This window comes from Sprattus sprattus, assembly GCF_963457725.1.
Source record: "Sprattus sprattus genome assembly, chromosome: 1".
Lineage (NCBI taxonomy): Eukaryota > Metazoa > Chordata > Actinopteri > Clupeiformes > Clupeidae > Sprattus > Sprattus sprattus.
The window spans coordinates 18,762,600-18,784,810 of record NC_137920.1 but is presented as its reverse complement, the minus strand read 5'-3'; the positions used below and the strand labels follow the sequence as shown (position 1 = coordinate 18,784,810).

Here is a 22,211-nt window from a genome sequence, read left to right as displayed (position 1 = left end):
TGTGTGCGTGTATAAACGTGTGTGTGTGTGTGTGTGCTAGTCCCTCTTGTTTTCATCGCCCATCTGTCATGCAACATCCCTCTTGTTCCCTGAGTCCCTGCTCTCTACTGGTGTGAGTGGAACTGCAGGTTGAGAGGTGGAGAGGGCGGCGCTGGTGGGCTTCTGGCTCAGACTCATGGGGACGGTACCAGTGCTGGAGTCCGCCTGCTTGCTGGATGGACCGAACCGCTTCCACCACACTCTGTACTGGCGTCGCACCTGCCCATGGCAGAGAGAGAGAAAACGAAAGAAAGGGAGAGCTTTTAAATAACAACTTTATTCAATTTTTACAGAACAAGAGTAGGGCAATGAATAATTCCTTTCCATCAAAGAAAATAGAGATTAAAAAAAGATTAAAAAACAATATGAAAATAAATGATAAAATATGGCTGAAATGCAATTTTGTTTTCTTTTACAGTGCAGATCGCTTCTCTGACACACCATACATCCTTAAATGTATGAGATTTTGCATTAGCTCATAAAACCTGAAATCAACCAAAACTCTGGCTTTTACCAGGGCAGGAAACAGAGCAATGACATTAGCCCCTGGTTGTTGCTCGACCTTATTCCTCCTTGTAATGTAAATAGCAATCTTGGTTTGACCTATGACGAAGTTCAAGATTTTGCATACATTTTGTCTTTTCTTAACATACTTAAACCCAAGGATAAACGTCTCAGTGGAGAAATCTTCACTAAATGCACCAAATACATCTTTCAGCATTCAAAGTAACAGGTCTTTTCAGCTCTCCAGGTATGACAAAGTTAGCTGGCTGACTGGAAGTGCTGTGACAAAGAACATGTACTGTTGGCCATGCATCTTGATGAAACCATCTCAGGGATGTGTTGTCTGGTCAAAATTTGGTTTTGGGGATCTGTCTAACTTTGACAGGGCATATAAAAGGCATGAAAAGAGCAATGAACATATGAGTGCATGTGCAAGGTTAAGCTGCCTGGGCAGGGTCAGGGTTGAACATGCACTCAATGACCATTTTCTTGAATAGGAACGGAGGGCAGAATTTAGGTAAAAATGAATTGACAACTTTTTTGAGCTTCCCCTCTTTAAAAGACCAGCAGCCGCCACTGGAGCCAATGTAAGGAGATTGCAGGGCCAAACCTTCTGACATTAAACAAGGGCCAGATTTTAAAACAACGGTGGCAACTTTGAAAACAACATCTCATCCGGTTTCATCAAAAACAAGGATTTGTCTAACCCCAAACTCCCACCCATTTTTAGTATTGCACAGCTCAAACCCCTCCATGCAACATATGTAGGCCCTGTCAAGAGCCTCCATACAAACTGCAGTCTAAAATCTGCAGTCCTACTCTGTAAGTGTATGAGCTTTTTGAGCTTCCCCTCTTTAAAAGACCAGCAGCCGCCACTGGAGCCAATGTAAGGAGATTGCAGGGCCAAACCTTCTGACATTAAACAAGGGCCAGAGTTTAAAACAACGGTGGCAACTTTGAAAACAACATCTCATCCGGTTTCATCAAAAACAAGGATTTGTCTAACCCCAAACTCACCCATTTTTAGTATTGCACAGCTCAAACCCCTCCATGCAACATATGTGGGCCATTCTACCGAATTGATGCAATGTCATGTCGGATATATTTTGAATTTTTTTATGGTTTATTCCCAAAACTTTGTCCGTATGTGTATTGTACCATATCTAAAGTACACATAGCTAGTAAAAGAACAGTCAAGTTTTATATTGTATTTTCAGAATGTGTTGGAATGTTTTTCCTCTTCCAAAAATTGTCACTACCGAAACATCACATTTACTATAGTAAAAAAGTATAATTATTGACCTGTTCAGATTGTGTTTCCTTCCCTTCTCTGAAGAGTATTTTTACAAATATTTCTTGAAGGTTCTCATAATGAAATCCATAGAAATGAATTTTTTACCCAATTTTCAAGTTCAATTTATCTGTTTCGGTAGTGACTGCACTGTTTCGGTAGTGACTGCACTGTTGGATGGATGTTCATTTCTCTCCCAAAATCATCCAAAAGGTGCTCTGGGCCGCCCTTTAGTCCACACAACACATTTGTTTAAAAATTATGGGATTGAACTACTTACCATTTCATTTTGTCACTACCGAAATCATCTGGTCACTACCATATGTTTCGGTAGTGACTGTTTCGGTAGTGACAATTCTAGCTAACTTTAAGCATAAATAAAGAATTCTAGCAAGCACACGGCTTGCAAACACATCTTTGAAGAGGTGAACTGTAGGAGCCGCATTTAGGTTTTTGTATTTTGTGGTGATTTATTGATTTTTTCCTTTTATGGAATTTCGAGTGTGCGCTCTCTATAGGTGGTGACGGTGCCACCCTTTAAAAGGCTGCCAGACGGGCATGACGAGGAGAAGGCGGGACGCAAAATACCTTCATTGACCGTGAAGCTGAGGCGTGAAGCTGAGGCCTAACCACGCTGTCCCCATTTGGACCCGTGCAGTTGTTTGGACTTTAAAACTTTGATACTGCAATTGCATCCTTATTTTTGTAACGTTTTTCTGCAATAAAACCGGCAACATTATACAGTCAAACTCTCTGGAGGCGTTGGGTTATTTGGACAGAGCTACGAGTCTTGACCACGCTCCCCCCGCTTTCTCCATGGTGGCAAATCAAGGATATAGGACATAGGAATAGGATTGGATTGGGTTTCTTAAAGGAAGAAACCCAAAAGCTGTTTTTTGCACATACAAACATAAGATTTTCCATGAAACCCCAAAAGGTTTACTTAATTGAAGAAAACATGCGTTTCGGTAGTGACAATTCTTAAGGTTACACGTCGATTTTCAGACTTTGGAACACATTTATATAAAAACTATGGGATTTAGCTACTTACCATTCAACCATGAGGGACAGAGATGCAGTGTCACTGCATGGTCAAAAATGCAGAGTCGTGGCTAAAACACAGGCTCAGCCAATGGACTAAAACTCTTGTGTTTCGGTAGTGACATGAAAACTAGGGACATGATTTTTTGAGTATAGTAAATTGATTTAAAAATTAAACCCACAATAAATCTAAATATTCCATGTTCTGTTTCAAGCCAATCATAAAGATCTTTGAAATTAAATCATTGAAAAAAATCTAAAAAAATTGAAAAGTGTTATTTAAAGGCATTGAAATTTAGATGTCAGGGTTGGGGACAGCTACTTCCCAATAGAAAGTACCCTATAAATGATGATTTTGTATATATTTAGCTTATCACTATCTCATGTAATGCATTGGATTTATATAGACCATAACATTTTCTAATTAAATATCTATGCCTAAATACCTAACTGTTTTGTAAATAGTTTTTATTGTTGAGGGACTGCATATTACACGAATTCGGTAGAATGGCCCATGTAGGCCCTGTCAAGAGCCTTCATACAAACTGCAGTCTAAAATCTGCAGTCCTACTCTGTAAGTGTATGAGCTTTTTGAGCTTCCCCTCTTTAAAAGACCAGCAGCCGCCACTGGAGCCAATGTAAGGAGATTGCAGGGCCAAACCTTCAGACATTAAACAAGGGCCAGATTTTAAAACAACGGTGGCAACTTTGCAAACAACATCTCATCCGGTTTCATCAAAAACAAGGATTTGTCTAACCCCAAACTCCCACCCATTTTTAGTATTGCACAGCTCAAACCCCTCCATGCGACATATGTAGGCCCTGTCAAGAGCCTTCATACAAACTGCAGTCTAAAATCTGCAGTCCTACTCTGTAAATGTATGAGGCCCTGCCCCCCCCCCCCCCCCCCCCCCCCCGAATGAAGACTGAATCTTTCAGGTGGAGGGTCTACACAGGCTAGTCTATGCCAGAAGGACGAAGCTACCAGATTGTTAATGATGAGTACGCGCTCACATTTTTGACAAAAGCCACTTCCACTTCTCAAGCCTTCCCTTAACACTTTCAACCGCCCCCTTCAAATTTCTCCAAATGATTTCTCCCCATTCTCCAGGAAGACGCCCAAATACTTGAACCCATCTTTCCTTCTGCTCAAGTTATCTGGGAGCCTTGGCACCCTGTCCACCCATTGACCCAGCAACAGAGCCTCACTTTTTGACCAGTTAACTTTTGCTGAAGAGAGTAACCCAAACTCCTTAAGGATGTCCACCATCATCTCTATATCCCTTCCCCCACTAATCAGTAGAATTATATCATCAGCATAGTCTGTCACACAAAGAGGTACCACACACCCAAGCACAGATACCCCCCTTAGAGTTATCCTTTATCTCTGCAAAAGAGGCTCTATTGCTAAAGAGTATAACATACCAGACAGAGGGAAACCTTGCCTCACACCTCTGCCAACCTTAAAGGGAGCACCTGAACCACCATTGACATTGAGAATACTCTCCACATCACTGTACAGAACCCTGACCTTCTGAATGAAGCCTTCACTAAATCCAAAGGCATATAAGGTGTCCCACAGATAGCTATGCTCCACTCTATCAAAACTTTTCTCTTGGTCTAATGAGACCAAACCCACCATAAGCCCCAACATTTTTGCCATGTCTATAACATCACGGACTAAAGCAACTTCATCAAAAATGGATCTACTGGGAATACAGTATGTTTGGTCCGGATGGATGACCTGGTCTATCACCCTACATAGTCTGTTGGCCAGTGCTTTGGATAATAATTTATAGTCACTACACAGGAGCGACACAGGTCTCCAGCACTTTGTGCATTAAGGTCTCCACCCCTTGTGCATTAAGACCTAACAGCCAAGTTAGCCAAATTTTGAACTTCTACTAACTCTGCCTCTAGAATTTCAATTGACCGGTGTTCACCACTGTTGTAAAGAAATAAAAGATGCCTTGCATTCACAAAACTCATCCCAAAAGCCTTTAAAAGCATCCCTAAAATCCTTATCATGGGTTAAAGTGGTGTTAAAATGCCAATAAGTACTATTTGGCTTCACTGATTTAAAAGAAAACACTGCACACAACAAAACTATGATCTGAAAAGCTTACAGGAGTAATTTCACAATTCTTAAACATATTAAGATGATGTTTAAAACAGTAAAACCTGTCAAGCCTTGATTTCAAAGAAATCATATTTCTATGGACATTCTATGGTTCAAGTATATTGTTTTTGCCCAATGTGAACATTTCTCCATCGATTAGGTCATGAGGTGTCTATACACTGCCTAAGTCTTCTGCGTGAAAGCATATGCGGCTGAACATGATTTCTGTCAATGTCTTTCTCTGTGCAATTGAAATCCCCCCCAATAAATAGATATTTATCACCATTGCATCCATGGTTTCAATGTTTCTAAAAAGGCCACTCTTTCTGTTGCAGTGGTTGGGGCATATACACAAACAAAAACAAAAACATAATTTTCCAAACAGGCTCTCTAACCTTTAATAATCTTCTTTCTATAACTTCCACCACTTCATAAGAAATGGGAGTAAAACTTAGCAAACAGACATGCGACTCCCCAACTAACGTTGGAATTGTGGCTCAAAAGACAAAGACCCTCCCACTCTAGTGCCCAATCAGCTGCGTTCCTTGCATCACTATGTGTTTCTTGCAATAGAAGAACGTCTAGACGCCTAATTAGTGACAAAAGGTGTAGCTGTGCTCTTTTCAAGGGATCCCTGGCCCCATTGATATTTTGGGAGGCTACACGAAAATCACACATGATCAAAAACAAAAAACAAATACAAATAAACTGTATAATTACAATAATGTTGCTGCTTGTTTGGGTGCTGCCTTCTTTGCTTTACTGTTTTTACCGAGTAGGGTATTTAACTTAGTAAGGAACTTGGTTAAACGGTAAACTTCAGTCAAAAGTTCAAAAGTCAAAACACAAAAGATTCAAAATTCAAAGTCAAAAAGGTAACACCAAAAAAAATCAAAAAATTCAGAGCAGGCAGAACAGGCAGAGCAGAAGTAAAAACACTCATTGGTGAGATCGTTTTGCTGAAAACTGATATTGTCTCCCCAATCAAGCAGCGCCAGACCGAACTTCCCAGAACAAAAGTTTTGTGGGCAGGGTTCGGGCTGGTATCCAGGCTAGTAGATTGCTGCTGGAAATCGCCATCTTTCTTATGGGTTGTACCAGTTTGCCATGACGGGATAGAGCTTCAATGAAAATGTCATCCTTAATAAAAGGCAGAATGTTTGATTTGATGACTTTTATAAAAGGTGCTGATAAAGAGAGCACGGGGGTGTAAACACCACCATTTACTACTCCCCTTTCAATCACCTCATTTGGCAGTTCTACCGTCTCTAGAAACAAAACAACTGCCTTGTTCATACGGGCTGCAGAGAACATTTTGTTGTGACCAACCAAGTCACCAACAGCCAAACTACAACCATAATCATAGGCATGACATAGTTGATGCCATTTCCTGTCATTCATTATGGTTTAAAAAATGCCTATATTTAATGTTTCTGTGTGTTTCTATGGATTTACCTCGATGTTGAAGAGGCAGTGGATCAAGAAGACGGCGGTTCCTTGTTGTGAGGTGAGTATCAAGAAGAGAACACGTACAACCATGCTGTGTTCCACCAGTAAACCCAGTGCCCAGGGGCAGCCCAGGATGACGAACTGGACCATGATTTTAAACAGCAGGACTCTAGAGAGAAACATGGACATATGAGGGGTGAAACAATCACAAGCCTCTCTCTCTCTCTGTGTGTGTCTGTCTCCCTGTCCTTCTCTGTGTGTGTGTCTGTCTCCCTGTCCCTCTCTGTGTGTGTGTGTCTGTCTCCCTGTCCATCTCTCTGTGTGAGTGTGTGTCAGTCTGTCTCCCTGTCTCCCTCGCTGTTTTTGTGTATCGTGTCTCCCTGTCTCTCTGTGTGTGTGTGTCAGTCTGTCTCCCTGTCCGTGTGTGTGTGTGTGTGTGTGTGTGTGTGTGTGTGTGTGTGTGTGTGTGTGTCAGTCTGTCTCTCTCGCTGTGTATGTGTGTCTCCCTGTCTCTCTCCCTCTGTGTGTGTGTGTGTGTCTCCCAGTCTCTCCCTCTCAGTGTGTGTGTCCTATCTTGCACAGGTATGCTGTTTCTTACCTGGTGTATTTCACCTTCGACACGTCACTGCATGCCCCCTTCAGGGTAGAGTGAATAGTGATGAGGATGGTGATGAAGAGTATGGTGTTGCCCTGGAGAAAGAGGAGGAGGGTGGGGGGATGAAGAGAGACTGAGGTTTCAGAATCTTTACCCTTTCCTTCCACAATAATCTATCATGTTCATCTCAGTATAATCATTAATTTGCTTTATGTCTTTTACTAATTGTGTTCATCATTCATTTCTTGTCATATTTTCATTTGATACCTACAGCCAGGATGAAGCATGCAGGACCAATAAAACTCCAGACGAATCCATTATCTGTATTGAGCCAGCACCTGTCATGCAACACATCGATTACATAACTATATATATAAATGTAAAATGTATGTTGCATATTTTAAGAAATTCCATTAAGTACCTTGACTTACAAACACAGAAAAGTCCATTGCTAAAAATAAACCTACAATTGCTACAATAAACAATACATGTCGTACTCTATTGGCAAATTATGTCATTTGTGATATGTATTGTATTGATTTTTAAAAGAAATTCCTGTCGATCAGTTTTAATCCCCCACTCATTCTACTCACTTGTTACTGCCATATCCATCAGGCTTCACTGCGGCAGACACGCCCACTATGACCAGCGGGATCCCATAGCCAATCAGGAGACTGAGCTTCCAATGTAGCCCCGCCCGGTCATGAGGTTTGATCTGCTTGAGCTTCCGTACAGACAGGAAGAGCAGCACGGCCTCTATGGACATCCACATGAAACAACTCAGGAAGAGGAAGTGCAGGATGCCTGCCAGCACCTTACACACCTGGATAGATAGATAGATAGATAGATAGATGGATAGATAGATAGATAGATGGAAAGAAAGAAAGATGTGTAGAGAGAGAGGTAGTCGTTTGTTGAAATTAGTGATGGAGAAATTGAGGCTTTGTGAAACACTGAATCCTTTGAAGGGATTGCACCGGAAAATGTACCAAGGGATTTCAAATGTATAGGCCAGCTATTGTGTACTTTCAAATCATTTTATGGCGTCAGTCAGGGAAAATTATGTGACGTGGAATTGAATGACACCCAAAGCAGTTTTTCCAAGACATCTGTTTTTCAAACTCTTGTGTGTAAGGTTGATGATAACTTTTTAATAAAATCAAAGGAAGACAATGAGTCCAAAGTTGAAATGAGAATGCTATTGAGAAAGTCTTGTAATTATGCATGTCTGAAAAATTAGGCATTTCTGAAATATGTGGTTCCTAAACAACAATTATTCCTGCGACAACATTATTATTATTATTATTATTATTATTATCCTAAGATGACAGTGACATCACCTCATGAGGACTGATGAGGTGGAGGAAGCTCTGAGTGAACAGGAAGAGGGGATGAGCCAGCAGCAGACACACGCAGAGGTTGAGACGAGCCACGTTGGACACCCTGGGGTTCCGTCGACAGAGGGCAAAGGTCATCACAGCCAGGGTCAGGAACACCAGGCCGATCAACATGAAGATGGTGTTCAACACGTCCACCACAGGGTTGCTCTTGTCAAACAGAATACAGAACGATTGAATGGAAACAGTCGGTGAGGTGATTGAAAATTATATAAAAAAATTAGATTAATGCAGCCTCATTTTTTGCAGTAGAAGTAGACAAGTAAACAGATGTCAAAATAAAGGCCAGATCATTGTCATTTTGCATTATCTGGCTAAAAGTGAGGTGGCCTGTGAAGTGAGGGAGGCGTTTTGGGGATTTGATGATGTGAGTGATGACAGACAAACCCCTGCTATAGCCGACTATGTTTTGGAAAAATGTAAGTGCGTCGAAAAACTCGAGCTCAGACTTATGACTGAGCAGCTGTTCAGTCGTATGACTTTGTAAAAGTTTGGTCAGTTGACTTTTGAGCCTTATAACTAATCCTAATCAAAAAGAAAAACAATAGTTTAAAAGTCCTGGTATTAGACAATGAAACGTATCGTATCTTCCGTTCCGGTCAGATGACAAGTTTTAAACCATAAACATATATACATGTATACATGTCTATGTATTTACCAACAAGAGACCCGAATGACGTGATCACTTCCGGTTTCTATGCCTCACCAGCCACGAACATCACCGCACGTCACTGTCAGGTAGGCCATTCTCTGAGCAACATGCTTAGAGGGTGTCTCCATGCTGAAAAAACTCCAGAATACGTCTACCGGTCCGTTCTTCAAGTTTGGAGTGTTATCCATTAGATCCTATCAGTTTGTTTGTTTGTGTGTTTTGGGGTGGAGACCTGCCCATGGCCCTTAGCATGCTGTAAATATGCCAGACAACTGCAAGTTCTAATTCAGTGAGACTGAGTGACCCCTGTGCTAACCCTTCGACTTCCCACAATAACCAGTTGACGCATGCAATTGAAACACCCTGTGGTCCAGCGTCCTTGTCTCCCTGTCCTGCCTTCATTGGTGACAGCCAGGAAACTATTATTGTCCCTAAGCCTTGACATTGTTTGTCACTTTTGTGATATTAGACCCCTATTACAACATCTCGATGGAGCCAGCAATGGGCCAAGTAGCCTAACTTAGACAATAGCAAACCATTAGGTTTAACAACAAGCAAGCAAGCTAGTCTGTCGAAAGCCTCATCAATGACAACAAGTGACCACCACTAGGTTAGGGTGACCAGACGTCCTCTTTTATCGGGACACTTTTCAAGACCTAAAAAATGCGTCCGACTGGGTTCCCATGATTGTCCGGGATTTTGCCTCGTCAAATATTTGTGTTTCTCTGGGTCTTTCACAAACTACTTATTATGCCCTTACAAGCTCTGACTGTAGAGAGACATGTAATGTGGTCGACCGCCTTCCCAGTGTTGACAAATACGATAATTTTGAGCATTTGGTACGATACTCTGCCATTTCCAATCTGGAAACACTGAGCATATTGCCGTCTCCAGTAGTTGCATTGTTTGCAATAGTACATGACATCTGCATGTGAAATATATGTGAAAACTATGTCGCGGATGAGGGGGGGGGGGGGGGGGGGGGGGGGGGTCCTGCGACGAAGTATCCTCTTTTTCACAAACTCAAATCTGGTCACCCTACACTAGGTCCATTGGCAGGCAACAGTGATACCAGTACTAGTTGCTTGAACTAGCACACTTCAAAAAGTGGCATAAAAATAGCTGCATACTAACTCTTAAAGCTGCATTGGCTCAAAGCTTCTACTTAATGACTGAATGAATACCATGTTTACATACCATGAACAGTTATTTAAAGATATAGTGGCCTAAAGAGACTTAATGCTTTTACAAATATGCTTCAAGAAGTGGAACATTGTTGTGTACTGTCTCTTAATGACTTTGGATTAAGTATACATGGTTAACAGTCTATGTGGGTATCAGATGTGTTAGCCTATCCCTGTCTATGTGGGTATCATATATGTTAGCCTATCCCTGTCTATTTGGGTATCAGATATGTTGACCTATCCCTGTCTATGTGGGTATCAGATATGTTAGCCTATCCCTGTCTATGTGGGTATCAGAAATGTGAACCTATCCCATTCTATGTGGATATTAGAAATGTGCTTAAAGTGCTTAGCTTTAGTGTTGATCTTGGCTGAGTGAAGAAAAACTATGTTCTTTTGGCATTAATCTCAAATATAAGGATATACATAATTGTAACATGTTATATCTTACCTCCAGGGTTTGATCGACCGTCATGATCAGGGCGAAGGTTGAGAGGTGTTCACAGGAGCACACGGTGTGTGTGGAGTTGGTCTCGCTGACATGGCAACCATCCTCGATCCAGGCACTCTTTCTCCAGAACACACAGGTGAGCTTTACCTCAGGGCTGGTGGACTGACCAAAGAAACACATTTGAAACAAACAAGGTAATATTTTAACAATGAGCGCAATAATAATGCTCATGTTCTTCCAAAAATTGTAAAATAATTTTCTCTCCTTTGAGTCAACTAATGTCTGTTCAGTTCACTTAATAATATAGCAATACATACATATATGTATTTCACTTTTCACGTCAATTTTCACAGTCACTTTTTCAAACTGGAAAATTAAATAAAATGGAAACCTACTAAGAAATTTTGCATCGTGAGTTTGACTGGAATCATTAGAGTCTTGTTAAGTGTATCGGGCAAGATGACCGAGATCACATTAGACATCATTTTTGCAGTTTTACTGGGTCCTGCCTTGAAGAAGCTGGCATTAAGGACCTCCTGCATGCTTTTGTAGACCATGAGGACCACAGCTGCCGAACCTAGAGGCCAGAATGGCAACAGAGTTAACGTTTGATCAGGTATGTTAAGGGACAACCATTAACCATCATGGTCCATCATAAATACCACAGATGCTGAACCTAAAGGCCAGAATGACAATATAGTAAACTTTTGATCAGGCCATTTACCATCATGGTCCATCATGAGGACCATACATACTAAATCTAGAGGGTGAATGGAAAAAAAATAGCTATACTTTTAATCAGGCAACCTAGTGGACAGTCATTTGGATATCATTTATCTCAGTGTCAGAATTTGTAGGATCCTGAATGCTATATTAGAAAGGCAGCAGTGGAATGGTGTGTAGATGGTGAGTCTCTGGCATACCGTTGTTGTTCCGAGCGATTCCCAGGAGGTCGATGTCCAGACGGACGTTGGAGGTTACCAGCTGAGGGACACTAGTCAGGGAGGTGTTTGGCCCAATGCTCAGGATCTCCACCTCTGAGGGAACATATCGGGGAGAGAAGATCTTAATCAACCAGGAGGGTGAGACGATCTTAACCAACCAGGAGGTAGAGACGATCTTAACCAACCAGGAGGGAGAGAATATCTTAACCAACAAGGAGGGAGAAACGAACTTAACCAACCAGGAAGGAGAGACGATCTATCTATCTATCTATCTATCTATCTATCTATCTATCGACAAATTACAACAACATCACATATATCTATCTGAACCCACAAACTACAACTACTTCACATCTGTCTGTCTGTCTGTCTACATGCCTGTCTACATCCCAGCCTCTGAAAAAGTACAATGTGTTAGTGGAGCTTTGGTGATTGTTAGGGATGAGGGTTTGCTGTTTAAAATCTAAATGGTCATAAACCTGTAAGAGCAGCACTGATATGGAATGTTCTTGTATGAAAGGGTTTGTAAAGACCCCATCCAGTGAAAATTAAGTTTGTTACCCGCGGTGTTCGCGCTGAAGTTTCTGATGGACTGAGTGTGAGTCGACTTCACCAGTCTGGACACCAGCTGTCTGTCTGTTTTTGTGTTTTTGTGTGTGTGTGTGTGTGTATGTGTGTGTCTGTGTGTGCGCGTGTGCGTGCGTGCCTGTGTTGGTGTGTATGTGTGGTTTAAAGCTAAACGTCAGTAAGTACCTGTGGTGTTGGTGTTGAAGCTTCTCCTGGACTGAGTGTGAGTGGACTCCACCAGTCTGGACACCAGCTGCTCAGTGGCCTGGAGCACATCCTCTCCCCTCAAGACCAGGTTGTCTGGGAGGGACTTCAGTAAACCATCTAGGAGACCAGACACCACCTGTGTGTGTTTGTGTGTGTGTGTGTGTGTGTGTGTGTGTGTGTGTGTGTGTGTGTGTGTGTGTGTGTGTGTGGTGGGGGCAAAAAAGCTGACAATAAGTTACAGGGAAACACTAAATAAACCATTAATAATCGTATACATTTTTATACAACATTATATCTAACTGATTTTCCCTGATTTTGATTTTGTAACTGACACCACCTTTTGAATGCGAAGGAAAAAAAAAAAGTCACCCCAAATTCACTGGCTTACTCAACTTACAGAACAGCCTTCATACCGTGGAGGGCAATGCTTACAATGTGTTGAAATGTCTATCTTAGAACATCTAGATATCAACTTTATTTTCTTTTTTTGTAGTAAAAAAAGCGATTGGGATTGATTGCCCCTTATGAGATGGGCTGAGTTCATGGTGTTTGTCATACGTTTCCTGAATTGTCCACAGTCATCCACTGAAAAACACTTATATATCTTATATGTGTCTCATATCTCGTGCGAGCGACCTGGTGTATCATTTAAAGGCAGGCCTTACCGTCAGCGGCAGACTGGTCGACACGGATGAATTCTGCTCCAGTTTGTTCAGAAAGTCCAGTTTGCACCCCACGTCTGACTCCTACAGCACAAGACAACAGATGCCAGTCAAGGTCGTGAACGGGAAAGTAGGCCGTATGGTTTACACAATCCTGTTCATTCTGAGTTTTGCACAGCAGCTTCCATAGCACAATGTCAGCAAATACACTGGTTAGCATAGCAACTAGCCTTTAGCAGTGCTAGCTCAACTGTTGTGGGTGGTGTTAGCATAGCAACTTGCCTTCAGCAGTGCTACCTCAACTGCTGTGGGTGGTGTTTGCATAGCAACTAGCCTTCAGTAGTGCTAGCTCAATTGTTGTGGGTGGTGTTTGCATAGCAACTAGCCTTTAGCAGTGCTAGCTCAACTGTGGGTGGTGTTTGCAAGACTTGCAAGATGGCCTCTATCTGTTGTCTAACTGTCTTAGCTCACCAGTTTAGGCAAGAATCCTTATAACATGGTAATGAATGCCTTATAACACATTGCTAAATGTAAGTGATCCTGTTGCAGAATTCAATTAACAGTTCATAACATTGTGGAACTGATACTGTCCTACACTGCACAGACATCCTAGTACCAGTTCATAGCAAGTCGACATAGTAACTTTGGGATGATTTTCATTCTCACAACAACTAGTAGTTAACAGTATATTCTGTTAAAAACAATAAGAGGTGAGCAGTTGCACTTAACACTTTACCTTGCATTGTTCCGTAATGCCTCTGACAAGTTCTAAGAAAAAGAAACAGGACGTAATATCAAATCATAAAAAAATAAAACAGTATAACCAAGGAATAAAAACAGATGATATGGGCCAACACAAAGATGAACTCTGGAAAGAATGTGGTCAAATGTGGTAGGAATGCCCTCAAACCCTGTATCAACCAGCCACAATGTGCTCCCTCAACACACCCTGAACCCTCGGTGTCAGCTCGGAGGTAGCCACTGCCTGTCTTTTATGTGCGCCGGGTAGATCCCCTTGTCCCAGATGGATTTGAAGGTAATGAAGGTCAGCCCATGTCATTATGGGATGGCCACCAGTGAGGTATAGGGATAACTTATAGTATTATTTTGTTGACCAGGACTGTTTACGATAAAGTGTGGGGGGATGTCATATGTGGGTGTTGAGTGACTGTGTATGACAGAGAGAGAAGCCATGGCACTGGGGGCCAACCAGAAGCAGTGACCCGAGAGTGACAGAGAGGGAGATAATTCCCAGAGTTATGTAATGTTAAAGGTAGTTGTAGTGAGTGCATCACTAGGATACTAAAGTACAGAACCAGATTAGCAGTGTTCTGAGGCTAGAGTGCACCGTAGGTGGTAGCAACTCTATCAAACTGGAAATTATATTCTCAACAGAATGGCATATCACCGGCTAAGTAGTGTATAAATGGTTAGAGGGACAGACACACTACTCACTTGTACACCTGCCCTCTGGTCTGTTGCCATAGTTACTGCGACCAGGACGACATGCACAGGTGTAACTTCCCTGTGTGTTTGTGCAGTTACCCTCTGACTCTGAGCCGCAGATGCCTGGGTCTGTGTCGCACTCATTTATGTCTGAAAGAGACAGAGAGAAAGAGATGGAAGTAGTGAATGAAAAGGACAGAAGGACTTCAAGAAGTAGCTCAATAAGGACCATCTGGTTTTGTGATGATCCAGCACTGACCTAGTTTTTTTTTTTGCACAATAGTGTCTTATCTTTCAGATATGATAAATATCTTTATCAGGACACACAACCGTAGAGACGTTTGCTGTCGGAATCTCCCGAATCCCCACACAAGAAGCTTGTACGGCGAGTCATATCTAAGCGGAAAGCGAGCACTAAATGGAGATCCTACTTAGCCGGTGCAGGCGTGGAGGTACTGCAGGATGTAGATGTGTCCATTCTATTCCACTATGGCTATATATTAATGCGATTGAATTTAGTGCTTATTTATTTATTCACTTACATTTGCAGTGTTTGTGTACATTTACCTTCACATTTAGTAATTTAGCAGACGCCTTTGTCCAAAGCGACGTACAAGGGAGAGAAAAGTCAAGCTACGAGCAATAGAGACCTAGTGTAACAAGAAATACTACTTTACATAATAAATAGAAAAACAAGGTAAAAAAGAAAAAAGAAGTGCAGGAATGCAACTGCTGAGGTCCAAGGTTAGCACTAGTCGAAGTGTCAATTAGGAACGGAGGTGCTCTCTGAAGAGTTGGGTCTTTAAAAGCTTCTTAAAGGTAGAGAGGGACGCGCATGCTCTGGTAGTGCTAGCTAGGCAGTTCATTCCACCAACGTGGATCTACAAATGAGAATAGTCTGGATTAGCATCCTGGTGTAGTCCTTTTACTTATTTTATGACATCACGATGCCTCGTAGAAAAATGACTATAAATGTGAAACGTAATTGTTAATGATACAAATATTCTCGTATTTATTATTATTATAATTATTTTAATCCGATGATGTCTGTAGAGTCGACGTGAACGTAATCACCAAAGGTTTCTCACAAATTCAGCCGTTAACCCTTTTAACACGGATAGTTAAAAAAAAATGCGATTCCTCAAATAACCACAAAGATGGCCCTCCGTGTTAAAGTTCAGGAGAAAGTCCTTCTTAAATTCTTCTCCAACAATGAGGCCTATTGTTTTCAAACATTTCAATTATTTGCTCACGCATTTGTTGGCAAACTGGAAAACCTCGGCAAATCTATGCTCCTAACCCTGTAAGCAAAATTACGTCCCCTCGACGTCCTGTGATGGTCTCTCTGAACGTTCTAAAAACGTAAATGTGTATGGTTCCCTTGACAACTTTAGGACGTTTTGCACGACGTTCCAAGACCGTCCCGAGGACGTTGCGGTGACAATTGGGAAACGTTTTCTATAGGTCCTGGGGACGTTCTGCAGGACGTTGCAAGAACGTCCCTAGGACATTGCGATGACGTCTGGAAAACGTGTTTATATAGGTCCTGGGGACGTTCTGCAGGAAGTTGCAAGAACATCCTGAGGGCACTGTGGTGACTTCTGGAAACCTTGTTTTAGACGTCCTGGGGACGTTATTCAAGGACGCACCGCGGACGTAGCAGGCACGGTGTTTTTGCTGAGCTAAATCAAAAAAATTTAATAATAATAGATTGCGAAGCCGTCATTTCGCTTACATGGCTCACACACACACAAGTTCAAGTTTATTTATAGAGCACATTTCATATGATATACATAGACATACACAGAGACACAAACGCGCTTTCAAACTTGATTGCGAGGCATGGGAATTGAACCGTAAACCTTCCTATTACTAAACCACTTCGCTACCACTTCACTACCATTGTCTGATTCTTATGTTGTCACTTTAACACCTTTATCACAGTGTGAGACAGCCAACACACTTAGTCATTTTTTCCGAGGGTTTGAGAAAAAGCATATTGTAGCGATCTCAGTCACTACGCATTGAGGGTTTTCCGTAATGATTCCTTTTTTAATTAACATCCATGGCACGACACGGACGTGCGGGCAGGGAGGCAGAATAACTAGCCAAACTAAGAATGATGAAATAAAATAAATATGAATGCTTCTCTACTGATCTGTGCTATAAATTTAATGTCTGCATGATTCCAATACAATGCATAGCCTGCATAGGAAGGTCTATCAAGTCTAGCGTTAACATTGAGCTTTCCACAGGCCTTCAAAGATGCTGCAACAGAAAGCTCACCGGTCAAATTGTCTGGTTTGAATTTCTTAAACATCTCGCAAACACAATCTGGATTTGACAACAATCCTAATATTTAGGCCTATAAAGCAAACGTGCACTGCCCTTATTATGTTTTAGAGGAACAGGCTAATCTGCCGTTAGAAAGTTATTTAACAACACGCATATGTTGCATTATACTGTCTATGCCCGTATACGTGAGCGCGCCGGAGCCGCCAGAGCTCGCACTCGCAGCATATTGAAAATTGGAGCTGTGAACTTAGTTAAAATTTTTGAATTATGAACAATGAACTGAACTAGTTCATTTAGAAATTGACCTTTCCAAACAGTGAATACCTGAAGCCCTAGATGCTCGAACAGCTTCACCAGAGGAAAGTCCGAAATGTCGGGCGTTTATGTCGTTATGGAGTGACAAGTTCTCTTGGCTAAGGTGCGATGATATTGATAGTCACAGTAAAATGTTCTCAAGAGGGTCGAATCATTTTAGAATCTCTGCTCTCATTGAACAGAGCAATGACCATGTTGCAGCGCTCATTTTAACGCCACAGCAGGTTGCGCTTAAAGGCCACTTATTGACGCGCATCAGATATTAATATTTTTGTTTCCCATTGTAAACTTAGGAAAATAAATGTTGCATTCTAAACTACCTGATTATGTTATTATTTAAGCTACGAAGCCGTCAGTTTTCTTCAATAGGCTTATTTAGAAGCAGAAATAGATATTTGGCCGGCTTATCATTAAAATGTCGGGCAAATGAAAAATATTTTTCTCTAGCGGAACCTCTCGTTCAGAGAGGACCATCAGAGGACGTCAAGGGGATGTTTTGGAAGGACGAATGCGAACGTCCCGCAGAGGACCAGGTAAAGGTAAAGGGGACGTTTTTGAAGGACGTCCTGGGGACATATGCTGAGAGACCAAATTATAAGGTTCCATAAGTCCGTTTTAAGGCTCATGCGAACGTCACGCAGAGGACCACAGGTAAAGGTAACGGGGACGTTTGAAAAGGATGTGCTTGGGACGTATGCTGAGAGACCAAATTATAAGGTTCCCTAAGTCCGTTTTAAGGCTCATGCAAACGTCACGCAGAGGACCACAGGTAAAGGTTACGGGGACGTTTTTAAAGGACGTCCTGGGGAGGTATGCTGAAAGACCAAATTATAACATTCCCTAAAAGTCCGTTTTAAGGCTCATGCGAACGTCACGCAGAGGACCTGCAGGTAAGGTTACGGGGACGTTTTTAAATGACGTCCTGGGGACGTGTGCTGAGTGACCAAATTATAACGTTCCTTAATAGTCCGTTTTAAGGCTCATGCGAACGTCACACAGAGGACCTGCAGGTAAAGGTTACGGGACGTTTTTAAAGGACGTCCTGGGGAGGTATGCTGAGAGACCAAATTATAACATTCCCTAAAAGTCCGTTTTAAGGCTCATGCGAACGTCACGCAGAGGACCTGCAGGTAAGGTTACGAGGACGTTTTTAAATGACGTCCTGGGGACGTGTGCTGAGTGACCAAATTATAACGTTCCTTAATAGTCCGTTTTAAGGCTCATGCGAACGTCACGCAGAGGACCTGCAGGTAAAGGCTACGGGACGTTTTTAAAGGACGTCCTGGGGAGGTATGCTGAGAGACCAAATTATAACATTCCCTAAAAGTCCGTTTTAAGGCTCATGCGAACGTCACGCAGAGGACCTGCAGGTAAGGTTACGGGGACGTTTTTAAATGACGTCCTGGGGAGGTGTGCTGACAGACCAAATTATAAGGTTCCCTAAAAGTCCGTTTTAAGACTCATGCGAACGTCACAGAAGGACCAAACGTAGACTTGCTACGAACGTCAAAAACGTTCTGGTAACGTCCTCTAGCTAACGTTGTGGCGGGGACCAATTGGGGACGATTGGGGACCTTGCGAATGTCCTGTTAACGTCCTGGGGACGTTCCCTGTTTGCAGGGACGGGACTAGGCCTTTCCTGGATGCTGCTTTAGTACCAAATCATGATTACAATGACCTGTTGACATCACTTGTTTCAAATCACATCATTTTTTTTATTATTCTACCTCATTACTACCCCTTAATTGTCCCGTCCCAACTTTTTGGGGAATTTGTTGCAGGCCTGAATGGCAGGAATGGATGTATATTTACAAATCAAATGAATATCTTGTGTGCATACTGTTTGCAATTAAATACAAGTCAATGTCAATTTATAAATCACTGCTTTCTTTTTTTATTTCCATTTTTCATACCGTCCCAACTTTTTCTGATTTGGGGTTGTATGTCTCATTTTCTAAGAACTCCTTCACACAGTTCACAGGTTTCAGAAATTGTGTGACCTTAGCAGTGGGAAGAAAGTCTACTGGGGTAGGCAGATGAGATTGTGCCATGCCCTTTCAAGCCAGGATCAGGGACCTGTACTACGGAGCTGGATTTCTGGGTAAGCAAGGTAACTTCAGGTTTAACCCCTTTCTGGCAAAAGGTTGTTATTTAAGCTCAACAACCAGTCAAATTACACCCTTCACTTTCATGCTCCTAATACCAATGGCTAAAATAGAGTATGGCCTTGGCCCATGGCTGATGTGTTTGGCTAAAATAGTGTATGGCAAAGAATCAGTTAGGATACTTTGAGGAGAAAGTCGCCAAAATTTGACAAAAAGTATATTGGATTATAATTGTGGACTACAATAGAGCTTTAACTCTGAACTCTGAGGTTCCTCCCCTGCCTTATCTACCTGACTGAACTCCTCATTAACACTCTTGAATAGCTTGCTCTAAATGCTCTAAATCACACACAGCCACAGAGAGAGAGAGAGAGGTGTGTAAAGAATAACCATGTTTTTTACCTCCACATGCCAGGTCACCACGTGCCATCCTGAACCCATCACGGCACGGACACTTGTAAGAGCCAAGTGTGTTTTCACAGGTCTGACTGGAGTCACACGTGTGGTTTTTCTCCACACATTCATTTATATCTACAGAGAGAGAGAGAGAGAGAGATGTGTTTGCGCATGTGTAAATGTGACAGAGAAACAGAGACAGAGATAGTAAGTCATGGTATGAGCAGTTTTTCTTCCATATTCTAGAAACAAGTCTATTGTGGTAGCTAGAGTATATAAGAGCACCTACCTCTGCAATATGAGTCGGACTCCTCTGCTGTAAATCGCTCCCCCTTTGAGGATCTGTATCCTGTATGACAGTTACAGTAGTAGCTGCCTTGTGTGTTCTTGCACTCGGAATGCGGACCACAGATCGGATCCTCAGAGTCACACTCATCTTCATCTGAATTGTCATGTCACAATGGGAACAGGATGTAAGAATCTGTTGGAACTTTAGTAATATGAATCCAAATGCAATTTTTTAAATCTAGTAGGTGTTTGTACTGAAAAGAAAACTGAGTTTTGGCCACTACTTATTCTATACTGGGTTCTAAATTATCCTGTGTTACATGCCAGTCATAAACAATTATAAAACAATTGGGTTCTATCTCGTTATGTAGCTGTTTCTGATTGGACGAGAGACGTTCCATGAGTTGGATTATCCCAGAACAACTCAACTCGGACTCAATGTTCTTATAATTCCAAACCAAGACGTTGACAATGGAAACATTTTTTGTAAAAAAAATAAAAAATAAAAAAATAAATTTTTAAATCAATAACTTTGTGTTGAAATGTTAATTGGTTGACTATAGAATGTTTTATAAAAGCAATATAGCACTTGTTAAGAAGACTGCTCCCCCAACTGCATCCAGCAGTGCACCCTGCGGTGTAGGCCACTCACGGGACCTCGTGGGGGGTCGTTACCTGTGGAATTTCACACCCCACGACAGTTTCAAGGCAGCCCCCATACGTTTGGGGACAGTTTCGAGTCTCCCCCTGATGCGTGTCATGACATGCCTCTCAGCCCCTCTCTGGCCTATATAATGCCAACCCTCCTCTGGCCATTGTTTGGGAGCTGAGCTGGAGAGAGGAGCATCAAGGAGCTTGATGGACTATTCAATTCATCATTCAGAGACATTCAATTGCCGTGCGTCATTGAGAACGTGAGTGTTTGTGTACGGTATTATGTGTGTTATTTACTTGGTCGGTTTCATTGTGTATATATATTCATTCTTGTTGTGCATAATTGTAAATATCTGTATGTCTTGTTATTATCACTTCATAGAAACCACGGATCATTGTCTCATTCAGTACACGGTTCAATCAGTCATCACGGATTCAAGGGTGGATATAAGTCATTTACAACGGCAATTATATTCACTGTTCATCATCATTGTCACGGATTCTATCACTTCATGTCTACGCTTCATGTGTGTGTGAAATAAACCTTCAATCATCATTGGACCTTTGGCATCCGTTCATGTTCTAACCGGACAACCTGTGGCGATTGTCACTCTTCATTTCAGTAACCAGCAATACAGGCCTTTCTGGGGATTCATCAATATAATACAATATATTTTATAGTACTTGTGCGAGTCACGAGTACTATATTGCTTAAACAGTCAGCAGCTGACTGTTACACAGGTACAGCTCTGCCCCCTGTACTAGGATTTCGGGGTTGGCGACTGGGTTTTCAGTGTCATGATGGTGGTTCCCCCTTTTACTGGGGTACAACGCCATGGTAATTTATGCTGCATACCTATCCCGCTCCGGAGCAGGTTAGGAGATAACAGATGTAGTGAGGCACTAACACCAACCGATTTCACACACACACACACACACATACTGTGAAGGAAATTATTAAATATTATCATGAAGTGTTAGACTTAAAGGAAATTCTTATAACTGCTATTTTCTAAAGTGTTCTGTGCTGTTGGTTATGTGCCCTGTTTCTCTGTCTTGTTCAATGGAATGCTGTCTCTTGAGAGAGGGGGTTGTTTGAAGTTATCTTAGAAAGGCATTGTTAGTTAAGGTATTTACAACTTCGTCTTCAGCAATGGGAAAACCAATTGATGTGTTGTAAAACTAATGTCATGAATGTTTACATTGAGATTGCAATGGTGATTGATGATGCCATGTGGTCTGCGACATTTCTGTGACTGTTGGTTTTTAATTAAGCAAGGTTTCTTATCTTAGAAGGACAGAGGCCAGATGGCAACTCCGGACAGAGGAGGGGTTAAAATGTATGTTGTAACCTATGCTGTGAATTCTAATAAATGGTCTTGCGCCAGGAGCAAGAGCTCAGAGGTGATGCGAGACGGCGTCAAATACCTCTCCGCTTAAAAGGCCTAAGCGTAATAGATCTGTTATAAACTTTGCTGTGGTTTGTGGTGTCATCTTATTTCTAAGTAATTTAAACAACTTAGAAGAGTTTAGGATTTTTTCCTGACATCTTGGTCCTTACGAGCCGGATCCCTCAAGATCGCCGCCGAGATGCAGACCATGGAAGCTGA

The 22,211-nt window shown here is 41.9% G+C and overlaps 1 protein-coding gene across 1 annotated transcript; it reads right to left on the bottom strand.

Annotated features, from left to right (window-relative positions):
- Nucleotides 1-66: 66 nt before the first annotated feature.
- LOC308368222 (adhesion G protein-coupled receptor E3-like) lies at nucleotides 67-21,438 on the bottom strand (the record flags this gene model as incomplete). The annotated part of the gene is made up of 14 exons (XM_080842339.1): nucleotides 67-258; nucleotides 6,450-6,612; nucleotides 7,042-7,133; nucleotides 7,310-7,376; nucleotides 7,632-7,861; nucleotides 8,379-8,585; nucleotides 10,723-10,884; nucleotides 11,118-11,299; nucleotides 11,646-11,759; nucleotides 12,420-12,543; nucleotides 13,106-13,186; nucleotides 19,666-19,751; nucleotides 19,949-20,101; nucleotides 21,339-21,438. The coding sequence occupies 14 exons, from the start codon at nucleotides 21,436-21,438 to the stop codon at nucleotides 67-69; spliced, it is 1,953 nt and encodes a 650-aa protein (XP_080698465.1).
- Between the last annotated feature and the right edge of the window lie 773 nt (nucleotides 21,439-22,211).